This window comes from Leucoraja erinacea, chromosome 20 (genome assembly GCF_028641065.1).
Source record: "Leucoraja erinacea ecotype New England chromosome 20, Leri_hhj_1, whole genome shotgun sequence".
Taxonomy (NCBI): Eukaryota; Metazoa; Chordata; class Chondrichthyes; order Rajiformes; family Rajidae; genus Leucoraja; species Leucoraja erinaceus.
Window position 1 is genome coordinate 11,397,342 of NC_073396.1, and position 16,897 is coordinate 11,414,238.

General features: G+C 42.5%; 1 protein-coding gene across 2 annotated transcripts in view; it reads right to left on the reverse strand.

Annotated features, from left to right (window-relative positions):
• LOC129706784 (BTB/POZ domain-containing protein KCTD5-like) overlaps window positions 1-16,897 on the reverse strand; it is a 41,863-nt gene that overhangs the window by 13,290 nt on the left and 11,676 nt on the right. Inside the window, exons 2-5 of one of the 2 annotated variants that reach the window (XM_055651268.1) lie at window positions 11,102-11,210; window positions 10,763-10,854; window positions 7,377-7,472; window positions 3,035-3,151 (exon numbers count right to left, since the gene is read on the reverse strand). In XM_055651268.1, the coding sequence (XP_055507243.1) occupies window positions 3,035-3,151; window positions 7,377-7,472; window positions 10,763-10,854; window positions 11,102-11,210 (414 nt within the window). The remainder of the gene's footprint in view (window positions 1-3,034; window positions 3,152-7,376; window positions 7,473-10,762; window positions 10,855-11,101; window positions 11,211-16,897) is intronic. The other variant, XM_055651269.1, reaches the window with a different exon arrangement.

Below are 16,897 nucleotides of genomic sequence, written 5' to 3' on the forward strand. Positions count from 1 at the left end.
AATCGCGTGCGGAATGGGGGGAGCCTGGTTACGCTATACAGCAATTACATTACTAGCCTTGCACCACGTACCTCGGCGCGCAAAGCTTGGTGCCGAAGCTAAGTGTGGTATGCTTGGACATCAGGTGTAAAGTCAGCAACGTGGCGGCTTGGCGGGCCACGCAGCCTACAGGGTGTCGTAGCGCTGGCACATACTGGTTCTGTTACATAGCCTACGATGCAATTCGGTAGGCCCTCTCGACGCGACATTCGGGATATGCGCTAAAGAGCACTGTAAGCCACGTGTAACCCGTGTGGTGGTAGTTGACTGTGTAAGGAATACGAGTCTTAGCGCGGGGACGACTATGCAAGTAAAGTAGCCAAGAGCCAGTATTATTTGGTGGCATCGGGGGTGAGCTGTCATTGACTCGCGTCCGGTAGGTCACTGAGTACCCATAGTATCTGCTGCTTCAAGATTTCAGCATTTACGGTTTCCCTCAGTGTTGCATGTGTTGCCAAAGAGAAATCGTGCTTGTCGATTATTAGCGTGGGTTGATTCCCCGGTGAACAGGTCCTAAGAGAGCATATAGCGCCGACCTGATCCCAACAGTAAGAGCATGTCATTGATGCTGCCCATGCGTGGTGAATAATGGAACCAAGTGTATCAGAGGATCAGCGACCGGAGTAAAAAGCGTTTAGCACTTGTGACAGAGAGCGCTTTGAGCGGAGACATTAGTGTGTATAGTACACGTGGTGATGAGGGCCTAAGATTATATCCAGTCAATAATAGGGAGCCCAGGAGAATGGTGACAGGAGAAAGAAAGGCGTAGACGTCCGCAGCAAGAAGCTGACGACATGGGCCTAGAGAGAAGGTGGGGTGCCGGGTTGTCAATGTAGAACGGCCACAAGGTCAGTGAGAATACTACTCGCACTGCCCCGAGTGATGGGTGATGGATGGAGAGCCCTGTAGCAAACGCCGGAATTGAAGCTAGACAAGCCGAAGCTAGGATTTCAGGAAGAAGTGTTAGGGAGGACAGACAAACGCCGGGCCGACATTATCCCCGTCACGCATCATAGCGAGGGAATGACAGTAAGGATCCCCCTCTGTGAAGTGGTTGTGAAACATGCGTTTATGAGATTGGGAGAGGTATAAAGCAGGTATATGGAGGATGAGTCCCACTCAGAGCGATCAAATCACGGATGAGAGTTCGAGCAACGCGTTGTGGGTATGGAAGAGAGACTGTGGCCGAGCTGGCAAACTCGCCTAATCGCACAGTAGAAGATGTCGGAGATAGGAGGAAGGGGGCGAGGTGACCAACGGATTTTCTAAAGTAAATCACTCGCCCAGGCCGTTGAGGAGGGAAGCAGGAGACATGTTATTGTGTATTATCCTTGCCGTGGATCTGAGCTGGGTGGTCCGATATCAGCGTTGGTAGATGTCAGAGATCTATGAGGGTAGTAATTGTAGATGATATGCAATTGGATAATGAAACGTGAATGTTTTTGGACAATATATGAGGCAAAGCCCTTGAAATTAAGCTTTTACTCGAATAACCGCAGTGTGACTACACGACAAGTTTAAGTGGTTAAGTGACCTTAGTGGGCATGTGTAAGTGGTAAGTCGGAAGTGATGGCCCTTGGAGAAGATATGCCGGAACGCCACGCCACACCAGACAAGGGCTGATAAGAAGGGTTAGGAATATTGGACGGGGAATGCAAGTTCGAAATATGCATATTAAGGATAGTATGTGCAGAGCATAGCGTTTGGAACCCGGCCAGAACATCGTGTAAGGGACCATTTGTGGAGAGCAATAAGAGAGCATACTTCACTTTTAAAGATTTGTGACAAAGGTATGTTCATCGGTGATGTGCACAAGACGGAGATTAATGGTTTAAGGACGAGACGCAACGTAAGCCTAATTCAGCGATGGAAAACATCCCATATTTTGTTCAAGGGGTCCATTTATTTATGAAGAGGCCAACAAATTGGGGTGGATAGCTGACTCCCAAACATACTTCCAATGGAGTTTATTTGTACAGATTTGGAGAACTTTATTTTTCTCTTGAAGCCAAAATAGGGCACTGGCTAAGATTAGCTAAGTGGATAGAGACAAGGGATTGAATCCAGGTACTTCCAGCTCCATTGTCTCCAGATGTAAGGATCCAATCCAATGCCACAAAACAGAAGGATGTAGTCTACACCCATAAGCTGACATATTTTAAGGAACAGAGCAGTTTGGATGCTTTTTACACTGTCCAGATTATACAATTTAAAAAATAGTCAGAAAAGAAAATGATCTGCCTTCAAAATAAGACAAAAATGAGCAGCAATTACAAATTTCTTTAAATTATTAATTGGCATCAAATGTGCATAAAACTCCTGCTGTGATCTGTGCCGAGAAATCTCCAAACGCATCAGGATCAATCTGAACTCCAGAGAATGCCTCAATTCACCAAGCAGCAAAAGACTGCAGATGCTGCAATCCCTCAGTGGGTTAGACAATATCTGTGGGGGATGGGCACCAATTCTGCAAAAAGGCCATTGATCCTAAGCATCATTTTCTGTGGCATGAAAGATAGACACAAAAAAGCTGGAGTAACTCTAGTGGGAGAGTTAGGAATGGGGAATGGGTGACGTTTCAGGGTCCTTGCTGCAGGTTTCACCAAATATCACACAAAGGCAGGATTACTAACAATAACAAACTTGCTTCAGGAAAGATTGTATTTCCAAATCCGATTTCATAATCTATATTTTGAGTTAACATATCTTTTGAAAGCTGTTAAAACTATATTACAGAAAGCAAAAGCACAATGCGTTGAGCTCACAATTGCTGCAAAAAGTGTGAAAATGGGTACATACTTTAGATATTTTTTATCTATCAACTCCTACATATAAACACAATGATATCAGCACAATCAGAATTGAAATGGTGATGCAAATTGACCTTTCAAAGTATGAAGAATGGAATGGAAAGCGGGTAATGGTAAGAAGCAGGAAGACAGGCCGTGCATTATTAGAATGAATGTGGAGGGTGGAGGGTATTACTGGGACAGACCTCGCTGCTGCTGTTGTGGAAACTGGTCTCCTCCCCCTTCACTTCCCGCGACACAATCAGCAGAAATTCTGACTGATGGTCCCGCCCAAGGCCATAGGGGGAACCTATACTGACCAGCTGTAACAACCAGAGCAGAGTGTTTGTAACAGTGGGTGTATTACAAGAGTTCTTTCATTTCAAGTTTTTAAAAGATGCAGATTAAAAATATCTTAGTTATTATTAACATATCAATTACAGTTTCAGTGACACAAATTTTCAATGCTATAATGTGGCAATTACTTAAACAATAACACCAGAAATATTGAACTGTAAAACAAATCTATCTCTTTATTCAGGTTACAGAATGCTGTGTGGTATGAACATCCCGTAATCTGCGGTGATCTGCTAAGAATTGAGAAAGGAGCACTAATGGGTGATTATTGCTTTGTTCACATCTACAGCTGCTCCATTGGAGCGAGAGGACTCGAGAAAGTGGGGCCTAAAGTGGCGGAAGGGAAAAGACAAGGGCCTTCGCATAAAGCCAAACAGTACAAGGCCGCAAATAACTTTTCTTACAAACCAGGTCAATTCTACTAAGTCATCAGATCAGTCAGTGCTTTTGGGGCTGAGGAAGGAAGAAAATAATTTGTTAGCCTTTCACCAACTGGAAAGGACTAAATAGACAGGGGCAGGATGGGGTTTGAGTCATGCCACATGTAGATGAACAGATTGCAAGCACCACTGTTTCATAACATGACAACTGAAGGCAGATATGCTGCGGCAGTGAGGAAGGGGGTCATTCAGCAGCTGTAGAGTAAGTGAAATGGGTGGAGGGATAGAGGGAGGGGTGCAAGCAACTGTGGAGAAGCATGCAGGGTGGAGGGGGGCTGAGGAAGGTACCCAGAAATAGTCCCTCAAAAGAGGTGGAAAATGCACCTACTTTAAAAGAGCAGAATTAAGTTGGCAGAAGGGAAAACTGACCAAACATTACCATACTCTGGGATATATAGCATAATATTTGTAACATGAAGAACTCCCCAAGACGTAGTCATTATTTGAACAGAAAATCCTAAGGCAATTTAATTCCCAAAAATATACTTTCCCCATCAAAGTAATTTGGGATGGCTTATTGGCATAAAAACATTGACTTTAATCTTTAATTGAATTAGCTGAAATTATTTTCTCTTGAAGCCAAAGGAGAATCACCAGATTATGTAACTTTAGTGCCATTTGGTTTTATTAAAGCTTGAAATGTCAAGGGATTCTGGGATGCAGGAAACAGCAAATGCCAGGACAGATGCTTGGATTTAAAAGATTTAAACAATCATCTTTGGCATACTTGATCAGAGACTTTCTGAAATAAACAAAGCCAACTAATATCACAGGGATAGTACATGAAAGTACTGTTTAAATGGGAGGCTAAATCTTACTTATCAGGGTATTTGCCAACAATACTATTGCATGAGAGACAGCCAGAGGCTTTGAGAAATGCAACTGGACTACATAAGCGCAAGCTTTATTTTCTGTAAATATGAAAAAAAAGTTGATTGATCTTCTTTGAGGCTTATGAGAGTCAAAACAGGCATACCGTTCAAGTAGGCCGAGGTGGGGAAAGAACAAAAAACATTAAGCAAGGGTAAAAGAGCCTGAGTAGTGGCTGCGGCTCGCCTGCAGTCTGTCTGTTTTTACTTTTTTTGCGTTGTTTTTTTTGTCTAGTTCAGTTAAACTTTTGGTTATTAGGTTGTGTTATGTGTGTTTGTGGGGGGGGGGCTGAAACAGGGCTTTCTGTCTCTCCCTTCGGGGGAATGCGACTTTTTTGTCGTTTCCCCCTTCTCTTCCCCCGCCTGAGCTGAGGCCTAATGGCGGAGCAGGCGGTCTCCAACCTGCGACCGACCTCGAGGCTCCGGAGGTAGAGCCAGCCAGGACTTACCAACGCGAGGCTGGCCGTCTTTGGGCTGCGGCACGACTCGGCGCTCCGGTGAGGGCGGACGGCGCGGGGCTGAGACACTCCTGTGTGGGCAGCCCGGCTACCGGCTGGAAGGCGCTCCCGTGTGGGCGGCCTGGGTCCCGACTGGAAGGCGCTCCCGTGTGGGCGGCCCGGCTCTCGGCTGGAATGCGCTCCCGTGTGGGCGGCCCCGGTGCGGGGCTGAGAAGTTCTCGTGTGGGCGGCCCGGTGCGGGGCGGAGACGGTGCTCCGGTGGCTGAGGCGGCGGCGACCTGAATCCGGGGCTCGGCCGCGGGCCAGTGGACGACATCGTCGGGAGCTCGCAGGTCACAGGCTGGTGCCTCTTTTCCGGAGCTCCCGTGGCAACAACTGCGTCCGCTGGATTGGAGGGCGGCAGCTTCGACCACCCCCAGGCCGCGGAGCTTGAACCGCGGGACTGACTTGCCAACGCCCGGTGGGGTATCGCCTCAGCGCAGAGGGAGAAGAGGAGGGAAGAGACAGTAACTCTAAGACTTTTGCCTCCATCACAGTGAGGAGGTGCTTGGTGAACTCACTGTGGTGGATGTTAATTTGTGTTTATTGTGTGTTGTTATTATTACATGTATGGCTGCAGGCAACAACATTTCGTTCAGACCGAAAGGTCTGAATGACAAATAAAGGATTCAATTCAAGTGGACAGACCAACACATTGCCTTTAGAAAAATGTTAATTCTAAATTAAACATTGTCTGTCTGAGCAGGTATTGCTGTAACTACACATCCCTGCCAGTAGCAGCACTGCTACTCCATTAGAAATAAGGGTATGAAATGTTGCAATAGAAAACGTGAACTCAACTTGCATTATTTTTACACCTCTTCTCCAAAGATAGAAGTAATGCACAACTAACTATGCACAATTATTTATGATTTCCAATGAAAATTGAGCGTTTTCACGGGGTTAGAGCTAACATCGTCATTAGAATGTGGCTGATTTAAATGACGGGTAAAGTGAATTTAAATGATACAATCAGAAGTGGATTACCCAGATATGCATCTAATCATGGGAGAGGGGATTGCAATATGTGGAAACATCTTTAGCGAAGAATCTTGCTTTGGAATGGTAGACCAACCATGTTCCTAGATAGCTACAAAAATAAAGCTGGGAATGATTCATGCTGCAGCAATAGTCAAATCCCCAAGCATTGTGTGGAAAGGAACTGCTAATGCTGGTATATACCGAAGATAGATACAAAGTGCTGCAGTAACTCAGCAGGTCAAGCAGCATCTCTGGAGAAATAGCATGGGTGATGTTTTGGGATGGGACCCCTTTTCACACTGACCTTCACTGAATTATTCCAGCACTTTGTGTCTATCTTTCCTAAGCACTGTGCTTGTACCACCATATTCAAACACTTTTTAAACAAATTCATTTAAATACTCAACTCAGCTCGGAAATGTCGGTTGATTGTCCAGCTATTGTTAATTCTGGCCAAATTGGAGCTGCCAGGACATTAAAATTGAGTAAAGGCTTCTGTGCTGCTAGGCCATTTTGGCCAATTTAAATGTGCCTTTTGCAGAACTGGGACAAGCTGTGGAATGGTGCCAGCTTATCTGTGGCCCAGATAAGCACTGCAGGGAAAGATTAGGCCATCTGCAGTTTCTTACAATCAGGTGTAAATTGCATAAAACGGATTAGGTGAATGCAAACCAGACATACACACTGTAAATAGCGTTGCAAAGCTTTACTTTGCTAGATGTTGATTGGGTTAAGTGTTGAGCCTTGCCTGGGTTTCTTGAATATCTAGGCACATGTTGCGTAATTCATCTTTGTTAACTTGCATCTAGAAACTTCGTCAGATACATTGTATTAGTCACTGTATTATTGGGTTAGGGAACTGTCCATCATGTAATGTGTTAATCGATATTTGTTATTGGATTGTATAGAGACCACCCCCATATGGTTCGGTCCCTCAAGGTCCAGGGAATTATAAAAGGTAGCTCCCACGAGGTCCGATGTCGATCTTCTGGAAGAACGCTTGGGACGGCGTGACCTTTTGTAGTGTCTCTGCTTGCACGAGACTAGAAGGGCTTGGTCAAGCAGATACAAAAATCGAACCCGCGGTGGTTAGGTATAGTAAACTGTTATTGTGTTTTCCAAAATAAAGTTTAGTTGCACAAGTGCATAACTCAATATTTTATTGACTGAAACTAGACTTAGCTTAGAACGAGCTATTTACACTATGAACACTGAAATGTGAATAAATGCAAGAACGTCTGCCTGCCTTGAATCTGTTTCTGATGCAGCCAACCACACAATACACAGCTGCTGATCTCTGAGTGCTGTGTGGAGGACCAAAATAGAATGAAACTCTTGATTATTCTCAACTACAATGTAATTTCTGATTGCTTCAAGTTCAAGGGAATATTTTAGCATCCATACCTGTTCAAACTTCCATCCATCAGACATTGTCGATACCATCTGGGTGAGTTCCTCTTCTTGGCACTGTAGCACTCGGTAGACATGTTTCATTGGGAACTGAAGATTATAGTCAAGAAGAAATATTTTTTAGCTCAAACACCAATTGTAGAAAATTTTATGAAATGCAGTGAACACTCAGGACTTTCCAATGATGGAAATAATGTTTATCAAATCTTAACCTGGATCAATAATTTTTGTTTAAATTGCTGATTTGAACAGACAAAACTCTTAACAATAATAACCCATTATCTGTTATTTGCACTTTACCAGTTTATTTATTCATGCGTGTATATATTTATACTATGGTATATGGACACACTAATCTGTTCTATAGTCGTGCCTAGTATGTTCTGTTGTGCTGATGCAAAGCAAGAATTTCATTGCCCTATCAGGGACACATGACAATAAACTCTCTTGAATCTTGAAGATAAACTCACAAGTATAACTTACATTTCTAAATCTATGTCTATTTGCACCCTATTGATCAGACCAGATACTCATTTAGTTCCCTAGAGAACGTCTTCCCACCATTCAACCCACCTATCTTCCATCCCAGCCCCCTGTCTACCACCTCACCAACCCTCAAACTCTCAATTTCCAAAATTCTCCAAGCAGCAAGATGATTTGTAAAAAAGCAGGGGTGGGGGAAGAAAATGTGAGTACATTAGATCTCGGTTAGGTGGTTATTGGATTGCCATGTTAGCTCAGGCAGAGAGGGGAATGTATTCCAGTTAACGTTTTGGTTTGTTAGATATGTGCAGAGGGCAGAGCTTTCACGTCAATTATCATTTTCAAGCAGCTAATTATTAAACAGGGATAGTGTATTTATTTAATTGAATGGATTCTCTCTGTAGACTTGTAAATAACTGTTTCTCAATGTACATTGATATTGTCCAATCCAAAATAAATTACCTAACAGACTGTCCAATGTCTTGAAAGAACATTTGTTTACAAATTTTATTCCATGTTCTGCTCTTGATGGTCATTATCATGTGACTAAACTAAGATTTTTACTTTATCCTCAGCGATTCCCAAATCTGTCCTCTCATCCTTTAGATTTTAGAAATACAGCGCAGAAACAGGCCCTTTGGTCCACCGTCTCTGCGCCGACCAGTGCCCGTACACGAACACTACCGTACACACTTGGGACAATTTCAATTTTTACCAATGCCAATTGCCAAATACATCTTTGGAGAGTGGGGGGGGGGGCGGGGGGGGGGGGGAACGGGCACACGGATGCAATCGCAGGGAGAACGTGCAAACTCTGTACAGACAGCACCTGTAGTCAGGGTCAAACCCGGGTCTCTAACATTGTAAAGAAGTAGCTCTATCACTGCGCCACTGTACTGCTACCTCAAGGGCTTCCACCAGGGAAGGCGGAATAGATCCAGGGAACTGGAAATCCTGTCCAATTTTCTTTCTCTACAGCAAGAACAGACTGCTTGGTAACACGTAAATGATTGCAAAAGAAATCTGCTGAGACACAGGCTGAACTCAGCACTTAGTCTCAGCAGGTAAGCAGCACATACCTTCATTAAATAGTGGATTTTAGCAGGCACTGCAGAAGTGAGGCTGCAGCTTTTTCTGTGCTCTTGGCTGACTTTGCATTTCCTGAGCAGTCATTTATCCTTTAGTATTGCAATCGACATTCAAATCAACTGCATTAGTTTTTTTTAGATTTCGGAGTTAAAATAAGTTCTATTTTCTGAACACATTCACTGTGGGTGTTTTATGAATACATTTAAAATGCTGCTGCAGTCTTTGCACTTTAATGGGAACAATTTTCTTAAGTACTAAAAACATTCAGCAGAGTGGCACATTTATTTGCACACTAATTTTAAAAATAAAATCTCCATTATCTAATGTAGGAAATAACTGCAGATGCTGATTTAAATGGAAGGTAGACACAAAATGCTGGAGTAACTCAGCAGAACAGGCAGCGTCTCTGGAGCGAAGGAATGGGTGACGTTTCAGGTCAAGACCCTTCTTCAGTCTGAAAAACTATTTTTTCAGACTGAAGTGTCTGAAAAAGGGTCTCGCCCTGAAACGTCACCCATTCCTTCTATCCGGAGATGCTGCCTGTCTCGCTGAGTTACTCCAGCATTTTGCGTCTACTCTCTAGGGTTGTAATACCCCAAAAAACTTTTTTTTTAATTTTTTTTTTTAAAAACAGTTTGATCTCTACATAGCTTTGCTATTATGCTTTGTTTTTTTCTGCTCACTGTTATACCTTCCTGCATTTCTAAAGCCTTTCCACGTGGTTTCAATTCATTGACAATGGTCATCTTCTGATGGCACTGGCTCTCCTTTAGCCGAGAGCCACTTTGTACACAGCAAGGACAACGGCAGAATTTTTATTTTAGGCTATGCTACTTGAGAGGCTTGTACTGGCCAAGATAACTGGGTAGTGTCTTAAATCCTCATTTCCGGAAGTGGCGGTGCTGCCTTGCAGCTGCGGCTCGCCTGCAGTCCGTTTGTCTTTTCTGTTTTTTGTTTTCTCTTGTCCCGTTTTTACAGTTTATGTCAGTTTATTTAGTTGTGTATGTGTGGGGGGGTGGGTGTAACATGTTTTTTGACTCTTCCTTCGGGGGGGATGCGATCTTCCCTGCCGTAGTCTCCGTGTCCGTGTCCGTCTGCGCTGAGGCCTATCGCGGAGCTGGCGGCCTCCAACTGCGACCGACCTTGAGGCTGCGAAGGTAGAGCCAGGACTTACCAACGCGAGGCTGGCCGACTTCGGGACTGTGGTTGCGGGATCGACCCAACTTCCGACCCGACTTTGGAGCCTCGGAGGCTCTGCCGCGGGCCAGTGGACGACATCGTCGGGAGCTCACAGGTCACAGGTGGCGACCTGTTTTTCCGGAGCTCCCGCAACTACAGCTGCGTCCGCTGGACTGGAGGGCGGCAGCTTCGACCGCCCCGGGAGGCGGAGTTTGAACCAGCCTGTTTGCGGATCACGGATTCAGCCGCGGGACTTACCATCACCCGGCGGGGTCACAACATCGGAGGCTTGGATTGCCTCAGCGCAGAGGGAGAGCAAGGAGGGAAGAGACAATGACTTTGGGACTTTAAACTGTGTTGAGTGTTTGTTATTTATTCTATGTTATGACTGCAGGCTAAACCATTTCGTTGCACTGAAAAGTGCAATGACAATAAATTGAATCCAATCCAATCCAAAGTGTCAAGTGTGGGTCTCCAATTATAATATATCTTTGGATTCCAAAAGCAGGCAGGAAAATTACTACCCGATTGTGTCTTTCTTTAAACACATGGATATCTTGCTCGCAGCCTCTCCCCACTAGTCGTCAAGGATAATTGTACATATTTGGAGCAGGTCTCTTTTCACTCACCTGTAATGTTTTCATGTCTCTTTCTCTTATACTGTCTTTCACTAACTTTATTAGTGACGTGATGTTGTAAAACTCTGCTTCCTCCAGTACACCTAAAAGGAACAAATCACCAATGAAGTACTTTAAGCGATAAAGCTGCAGAGTTAAAAACATTCCTGATAATCGCAACTCAGTTCTCCACCTTTGACGAGAGTATTAAATACTGACACATAGTGAGAGTAAGAGAGACGGAATCAAATTACATACAATACAAAATAGAACGAGCTTGGCAATTAAAAAAACTTTTGTTTTTAAATCAAGGAACATAATAAAAATAAACAAAAGATGGTGATGACTTGCCTTCCTCTGCTAAATCTTTATTAATAACCAGCTTCCCGTGTCGCAGATAGTTCAGGATTGGGCCAAAATAGGTGGGATCTCGGTCAATTAAGTAAGCACCAGTATCATCCTGCATTACAAACACAGTCATCTGGTTACAAAAAATATACACTACAAGTACACACAAACATGTTTTTCAGTACACCAATTCAGTTTTAAAAACTATTTACATCTCTCCCCATTCATCCTCTGTTCCCATGTAGCACTCATTTAAATACAATCCATAATGTTTGGGACAAAGACCCATCATTTATTTATCTGCCCCTGCTGCCTTATGTACCTGTGTATGATTATGCACGGTATGATGATTGTATGCAAAATAAACCATTTCACTGCATATAGATACATGCAAAAATAAAGTAATTACTACTATTTTAAGCAGGATTGTAATCCACGCCATAGAAAGGATACTGGGAGAATAGAAATAGGGGACACAACCCAGTACTAAGTATTAAATATACCAAAGGATTTTTTTTGCTGTAAGCCAAGAGTAACATGTAATTTTCAGACCCATCATAAGACCATAGGTTTTTTTAAAAGCAAGTCCTGGGAAGCTTCATTTTAAGGATCCTAGGCACAGTAATGCAGTCTGCACTGGTAGCCTGAAACATCACCAATATCAAAACATGAAACCTCAAACTTGTACATGACCTCCAAACACACTTTAAAGGCACTTGAAATTGAATTATAGGCCACCATGTTACATCTGTGGAGAGAGGAGCTCTGATGTGTTAAGGACGGCTTTGTTTTTCCCTTTGCGGACATTGCTTTGTCTCCCAGGAACTTGCTGTGGTGTTTTATTTGAGATTTCTAGCATCTGTCTTATTTTAGTTTTGGAATCAAATTAACGAGCTTTGATTTGAAAAGTGGGTGCTCTGTTGAATTAAATTTTAGATATAGCGAAACAAGCCCTTTGATCATGAGTCCATGCCAACCATCAGTTCACATTAGTTCTATGTTACCCCATTTTTGCATCTATTCCCTGCACATTAGGGGTAATTTACAGAAGACAAATGACCCATAAACCTGCATGTCTTTGTAATGTAGGAGAAAACTGGAGTACTGGAGGAAACCCACATGGTCACAGGGAACATGTATAAACTCCACACAATTAGCACTCACGGTCAGGATCAAACCCAGGTCTCTGCCACTGAGGCAACAGGCCTACCAGCTGTGCCACTTTGCCATCCCCGAAATTTTGCTCTCATGCTTACCAAGTCAGCGCTACACATATGTCGTATCTAACTTAAAACAAAGTCGATGGTTGAAGAAACGGGTGCATAATGTTTACCAGTATTTTTTAAATGTTATAATCGATAAAACTTAGTCACAAAAGATAAACATTCTCATGCTTTCACCATGACTGCTTCCTCTCCTATTATTGATTTCATTCTTATATCCTCTAGCATCCCTATGGAATCTGGCAATATGAATCTAAAGTCCATATGAAAAAAAGCGAGGTCATGGTTGCAATAAAACCGTTCTACTAGTGCTGAGTATGACTGCACATAGGCAGACCATAGGAATCACAAGCATTCATTAGCTGCCTTCTTAATTGGCCATTCCACAACACGATGCAGAAATATGCAACACAAATATGCTCTGTCTGGTCAAATCCCAAAAGAAAAATAATAGTCCCAGTCCCTGGTAGTACGATGCTTTATTTAGTTCAGAGATACAGCGCAGAAACAGGCCCCTCAGCCCACCAAATCTGCGTCGAACAGAGATCCCTGTACACTAACACTAGGGACAATTTATTATTATTACCCAAGCCAATTAATCTCCAAACTCATGTCTTTTGGAATGCGAGAGGAAACCGGAGCTCCTAGGGAAAATCCACACAGTCACAGGGAAAACATACAAACTCCGTACACACAGCTCCCGTAGTCAGGATCGAACAATGGTCTCTGGGGGTGTAAGGCAGCAACTTTACCACTGCGTCACCGTTCCGCCCTGAGTCGTTCCATAATCACAGAGTTAACACTAACTCAGTATATTGCTGCAAGCGCAGCAAGATGGTTGCATGCAACCAGATGGTTGGTAGGTAGGTAGCCAGCTTTGTTCATTTCATTAAAAAAGTCTATTTGTCTCTCTTGCCTGAAGCACAATCAGCTTATCCAGTAGCAAATTGAACTACGACAGCACCTGGTGCTTGTCATATTTACTCATCAGGAGGTGGAAAACATCTAGTATACTGGTAAGAGCTCTCCCTGTCAATCACAGGTATGAGAGGCTCTCAGAGTTGATGCAGTTTGGCTATATTCCACAACTGTGCAATAGCAATCAGCCAAGACTTTTTGTTTCATCAGCAGGCCAAAAATAAAGCAAATTTGCAAAACCTTGATGAATTAACCTCCAGAAAAATAAAGCAAACTACCATCACGGCCCTTGCTCTTACGGCCAACCATGGGTGGCTGCATCAAGCTGTGCACAGACCATGAAAATGCAAACACCGAGTGTCATTACAAGTAGTATTTGTGTTCATCTTTACACAGGATGGACCTGGCCATCAACATTTTCGATTTAATTAGCCTGTTCCACACCACCTGCCCCTAGTAGGATACTTTACCCAGAAGAATATATTTAATTACAAATCAATTAGTTAATGGTCTGAAAAAAGTGCTATCAGAACTCTACAGGAATAAAAAGACAGTGCATCTAGTTTGTTCCCAGAGAATAGTCAAAGTTTCTTTTGCAGTATGCCTAATCAGCAAAGCTTTCAAACAAGCACAGCAAGCACCTTGCTGATTGTATTGCTAATTGCTGGGGAGAAAGGCCTTCCCCATCAGATCTTTCATGGTTGGGAGTATTGGTACTGCACACAACCCTTGTGATGGCTGCACTGGAAGTGAGACCATTACCTGTGTCCTTTGAAGGGATGAACTGAAAGCGATGCAAGAATATTTGTTGAGGTTCACTGTCAGAAACTGCATACAGAGGATTCTGTGCTGCATATGCTGTTCCCAGAGGCACACATGGAAACAAGTATCAGTCGCTTCTGGAAAACCATTGCAACAAAATACATATTACCAAAACTCACTAGTGTCACAGATCAAGGCTACAAGGTGACACATTCAAAGGTCCAGGACAACATGCTAAGAGACATGTTAAAGCTAGATACAGACACTGAAAAGGATCTATGGGCAAGGGCCAGAGTGTTAAATTAGTTGAATTCTGTATCAAAATCCCAAGAACTATTTGATTTAGGGCTGTAAATGAATGATAAATGATAATATGTTGTTGTTAAGTAACATGAAAAACATGACATTATGAAATGTTGCACATTTGGCACTACATCTAAATCTATGATGAATAAATATATTTAGAAGTAAATAAAGCAGGAAATTGTCAGGCTGTTTTCTGAAAGTTAATTTAGTGCCAATCCCTATGCCTTTTCCACACAGCTATTAAGTTTTCTTAATTCCCATTTGTTTCCACACTTGTTTTAAGTCCTATTATGAACTCTGCTTCAGCCCTATTTCTGGAAAAATAACCTGGTGACCCATTCTTTCTCTCCAGAGAATTTCTCCCTAGCATTGTGTGCTATCTTCGGTCACAGGTACAATATTGGAGACAGGATTATAGAGACATCTGATATCCAAGCATTACAGCACCAGAAGGAATTAATTAATTAACACACTATTTGTACTTCCATACCAAGGTACAACTGCTAATAGAAATCCACCTCTTTCCTCACAAACTATTTACAGCTCTTAATAATAGCGGAGAGAGGGCAAAACTTTTAGAAGTGCAATAACAAACCCGTAAATTCCCTAGTGCACGGAAATGGCTGGAATGTCCTGTCATTCACAGTGAAATAAGGTGACTTCTTTCAAGAAACTAGGAATCTGCCTTAGGAATTGTCCAGACACTTATAAAGCAGGAGGCCAGCTCAACAATCTGGCATCACAGCCAGATGCCTCAATGGCATTGAGGAGATTGTGGCTGTGAATCAAATCTGAAAATATTGGAGCCAGGCTGGTCAGAAGGCATCTGTGGAGGAATACAAGGTCAACTTTTCATATAAACCCCGACGACAGAACCAAATAGTGCTTTTGTGTTGATCGGTTTAATATCAGAATGAAGGGAGAGAAGAAAATATAAAAAGCAGAACTGGTTAAATAATTTAGGCACCCGACCCTGAACACAGCAGAATTCAGACTTCCTAGTAAAATACATCCTGCAAATGTTTTGCAGAAGCTCCCAGCAGGACTGGTCGTGGGGATGGTGGAAATGTTTCGGAAAAGAGAAAAATGAATGTGGTGATGGAATGGGAAGTGGAATGAATGGATAAACATAAGGATAATAAAGCCGTGGAGAAGGAGGAGGTCACAGCACGAGTAAAGGACCAAATCACCAGTGGGTGTAAACACATTATGGATAGCGGAAATTACTAGAGAAAGGCGGAATGTTTGTTAAAATTGTGAAATAAAAGTGGTGATTATTTTTCCAAGTCTTCCTTCCCAGATCCGACTCCTAGTAAACAGCAAAATTCCAATGATTACAGAAATCCAAAACCACTTTCCGGCCTGCCAATACATTCAAATAGTACAATTTAGTTAAGGCTTCAGATGCGGATTCTCTGAACTCGACTGCCATCACTTAACTCCGAGTCAACACGTTCAGCAGGATTGTTGCAGCAGGTTACTGCTTATTTTGGATACATGATCAGTCCCAGGTGAGGTTTTTAGTCTTGCATATTGGAAGTGGATTGGGATCAGATTGAATCCGGCAGGGGACCAGTTAATTGTTAGTTTTCACCAGGGTCTGAATCATTCCAAATTATTTTTGCCCCCTGGGCTTTTTTTGCAAAGCAGCAATACTTTATTGGCTCTATTCCAGAAATGAGAATGAGGCAAAGGATTTATCATGTCGAGCTGAACGGACTGCACATACAGACTGGTTGATGCAGGCACCTGCAGTTTAACAGGCCATTTGCAAAGTTAGCTTGCCCTAGTTCATTATAACATAATATACATTTAAAAAGCCACAAGTGAGCATTATATGCTTTTGACATTTTGCAAGTTTTTTTTGCACGTTAGCTCCCAGTGATCAGTATCTGGCCTTGAGTACAAGTTTTATATCTTGCAAAATCAAAACAAGACATTTGGCTTGAGAAATAAGTCTGAGAAGATGAGGATTAATTTCTACAATTCTTTGCCAAAATAAAAGTTGTTGATAAATTTCCAATTTAAGTAATCATAGGCAAGAGATGAATAAAAATCTTCTGCTTAATCCACTCCTTTCCCTTTAAAAGAAATGTTCAGTTTATGGTCCAAAGTAGAGTGAAAAGCAACAAAAGCTGTGTGTGCCGTCGGTACAAAGAATGTACTAACTTGACAGGACGAATGCATTGAATTGACAACACTATGAATGTACAGATGGGATGACACTGCGATTGGCAAGAAAGCCCTGTGCGGTTTTTGTAGTTCTTGTACATATTTTGTGAAAAAAATTGAAATTGAAATGTTTTTGAAATTAAAGAATATTCACCTCATGCTTATCACAGCACAAACTTAAGGCTTGAAATAGCCATAATCATTTGGATTTCTATGAATGTTAAGAGAGTTATTTATTCTATAGAATATAAAACTATTATGTTAATAAATGCTGTGTTGGTCTCCATTGTTTCAGTTCACACCCTCAATTTCTTGAGAGAGAAAGCTGCTGTAATGTTTGCGATTTGCTTAGACTTTTGAAATCAGGTTAAAACTGGGAATTGGAAAAAGAAAGTGAATCAATAAATAGGTTGCTTTT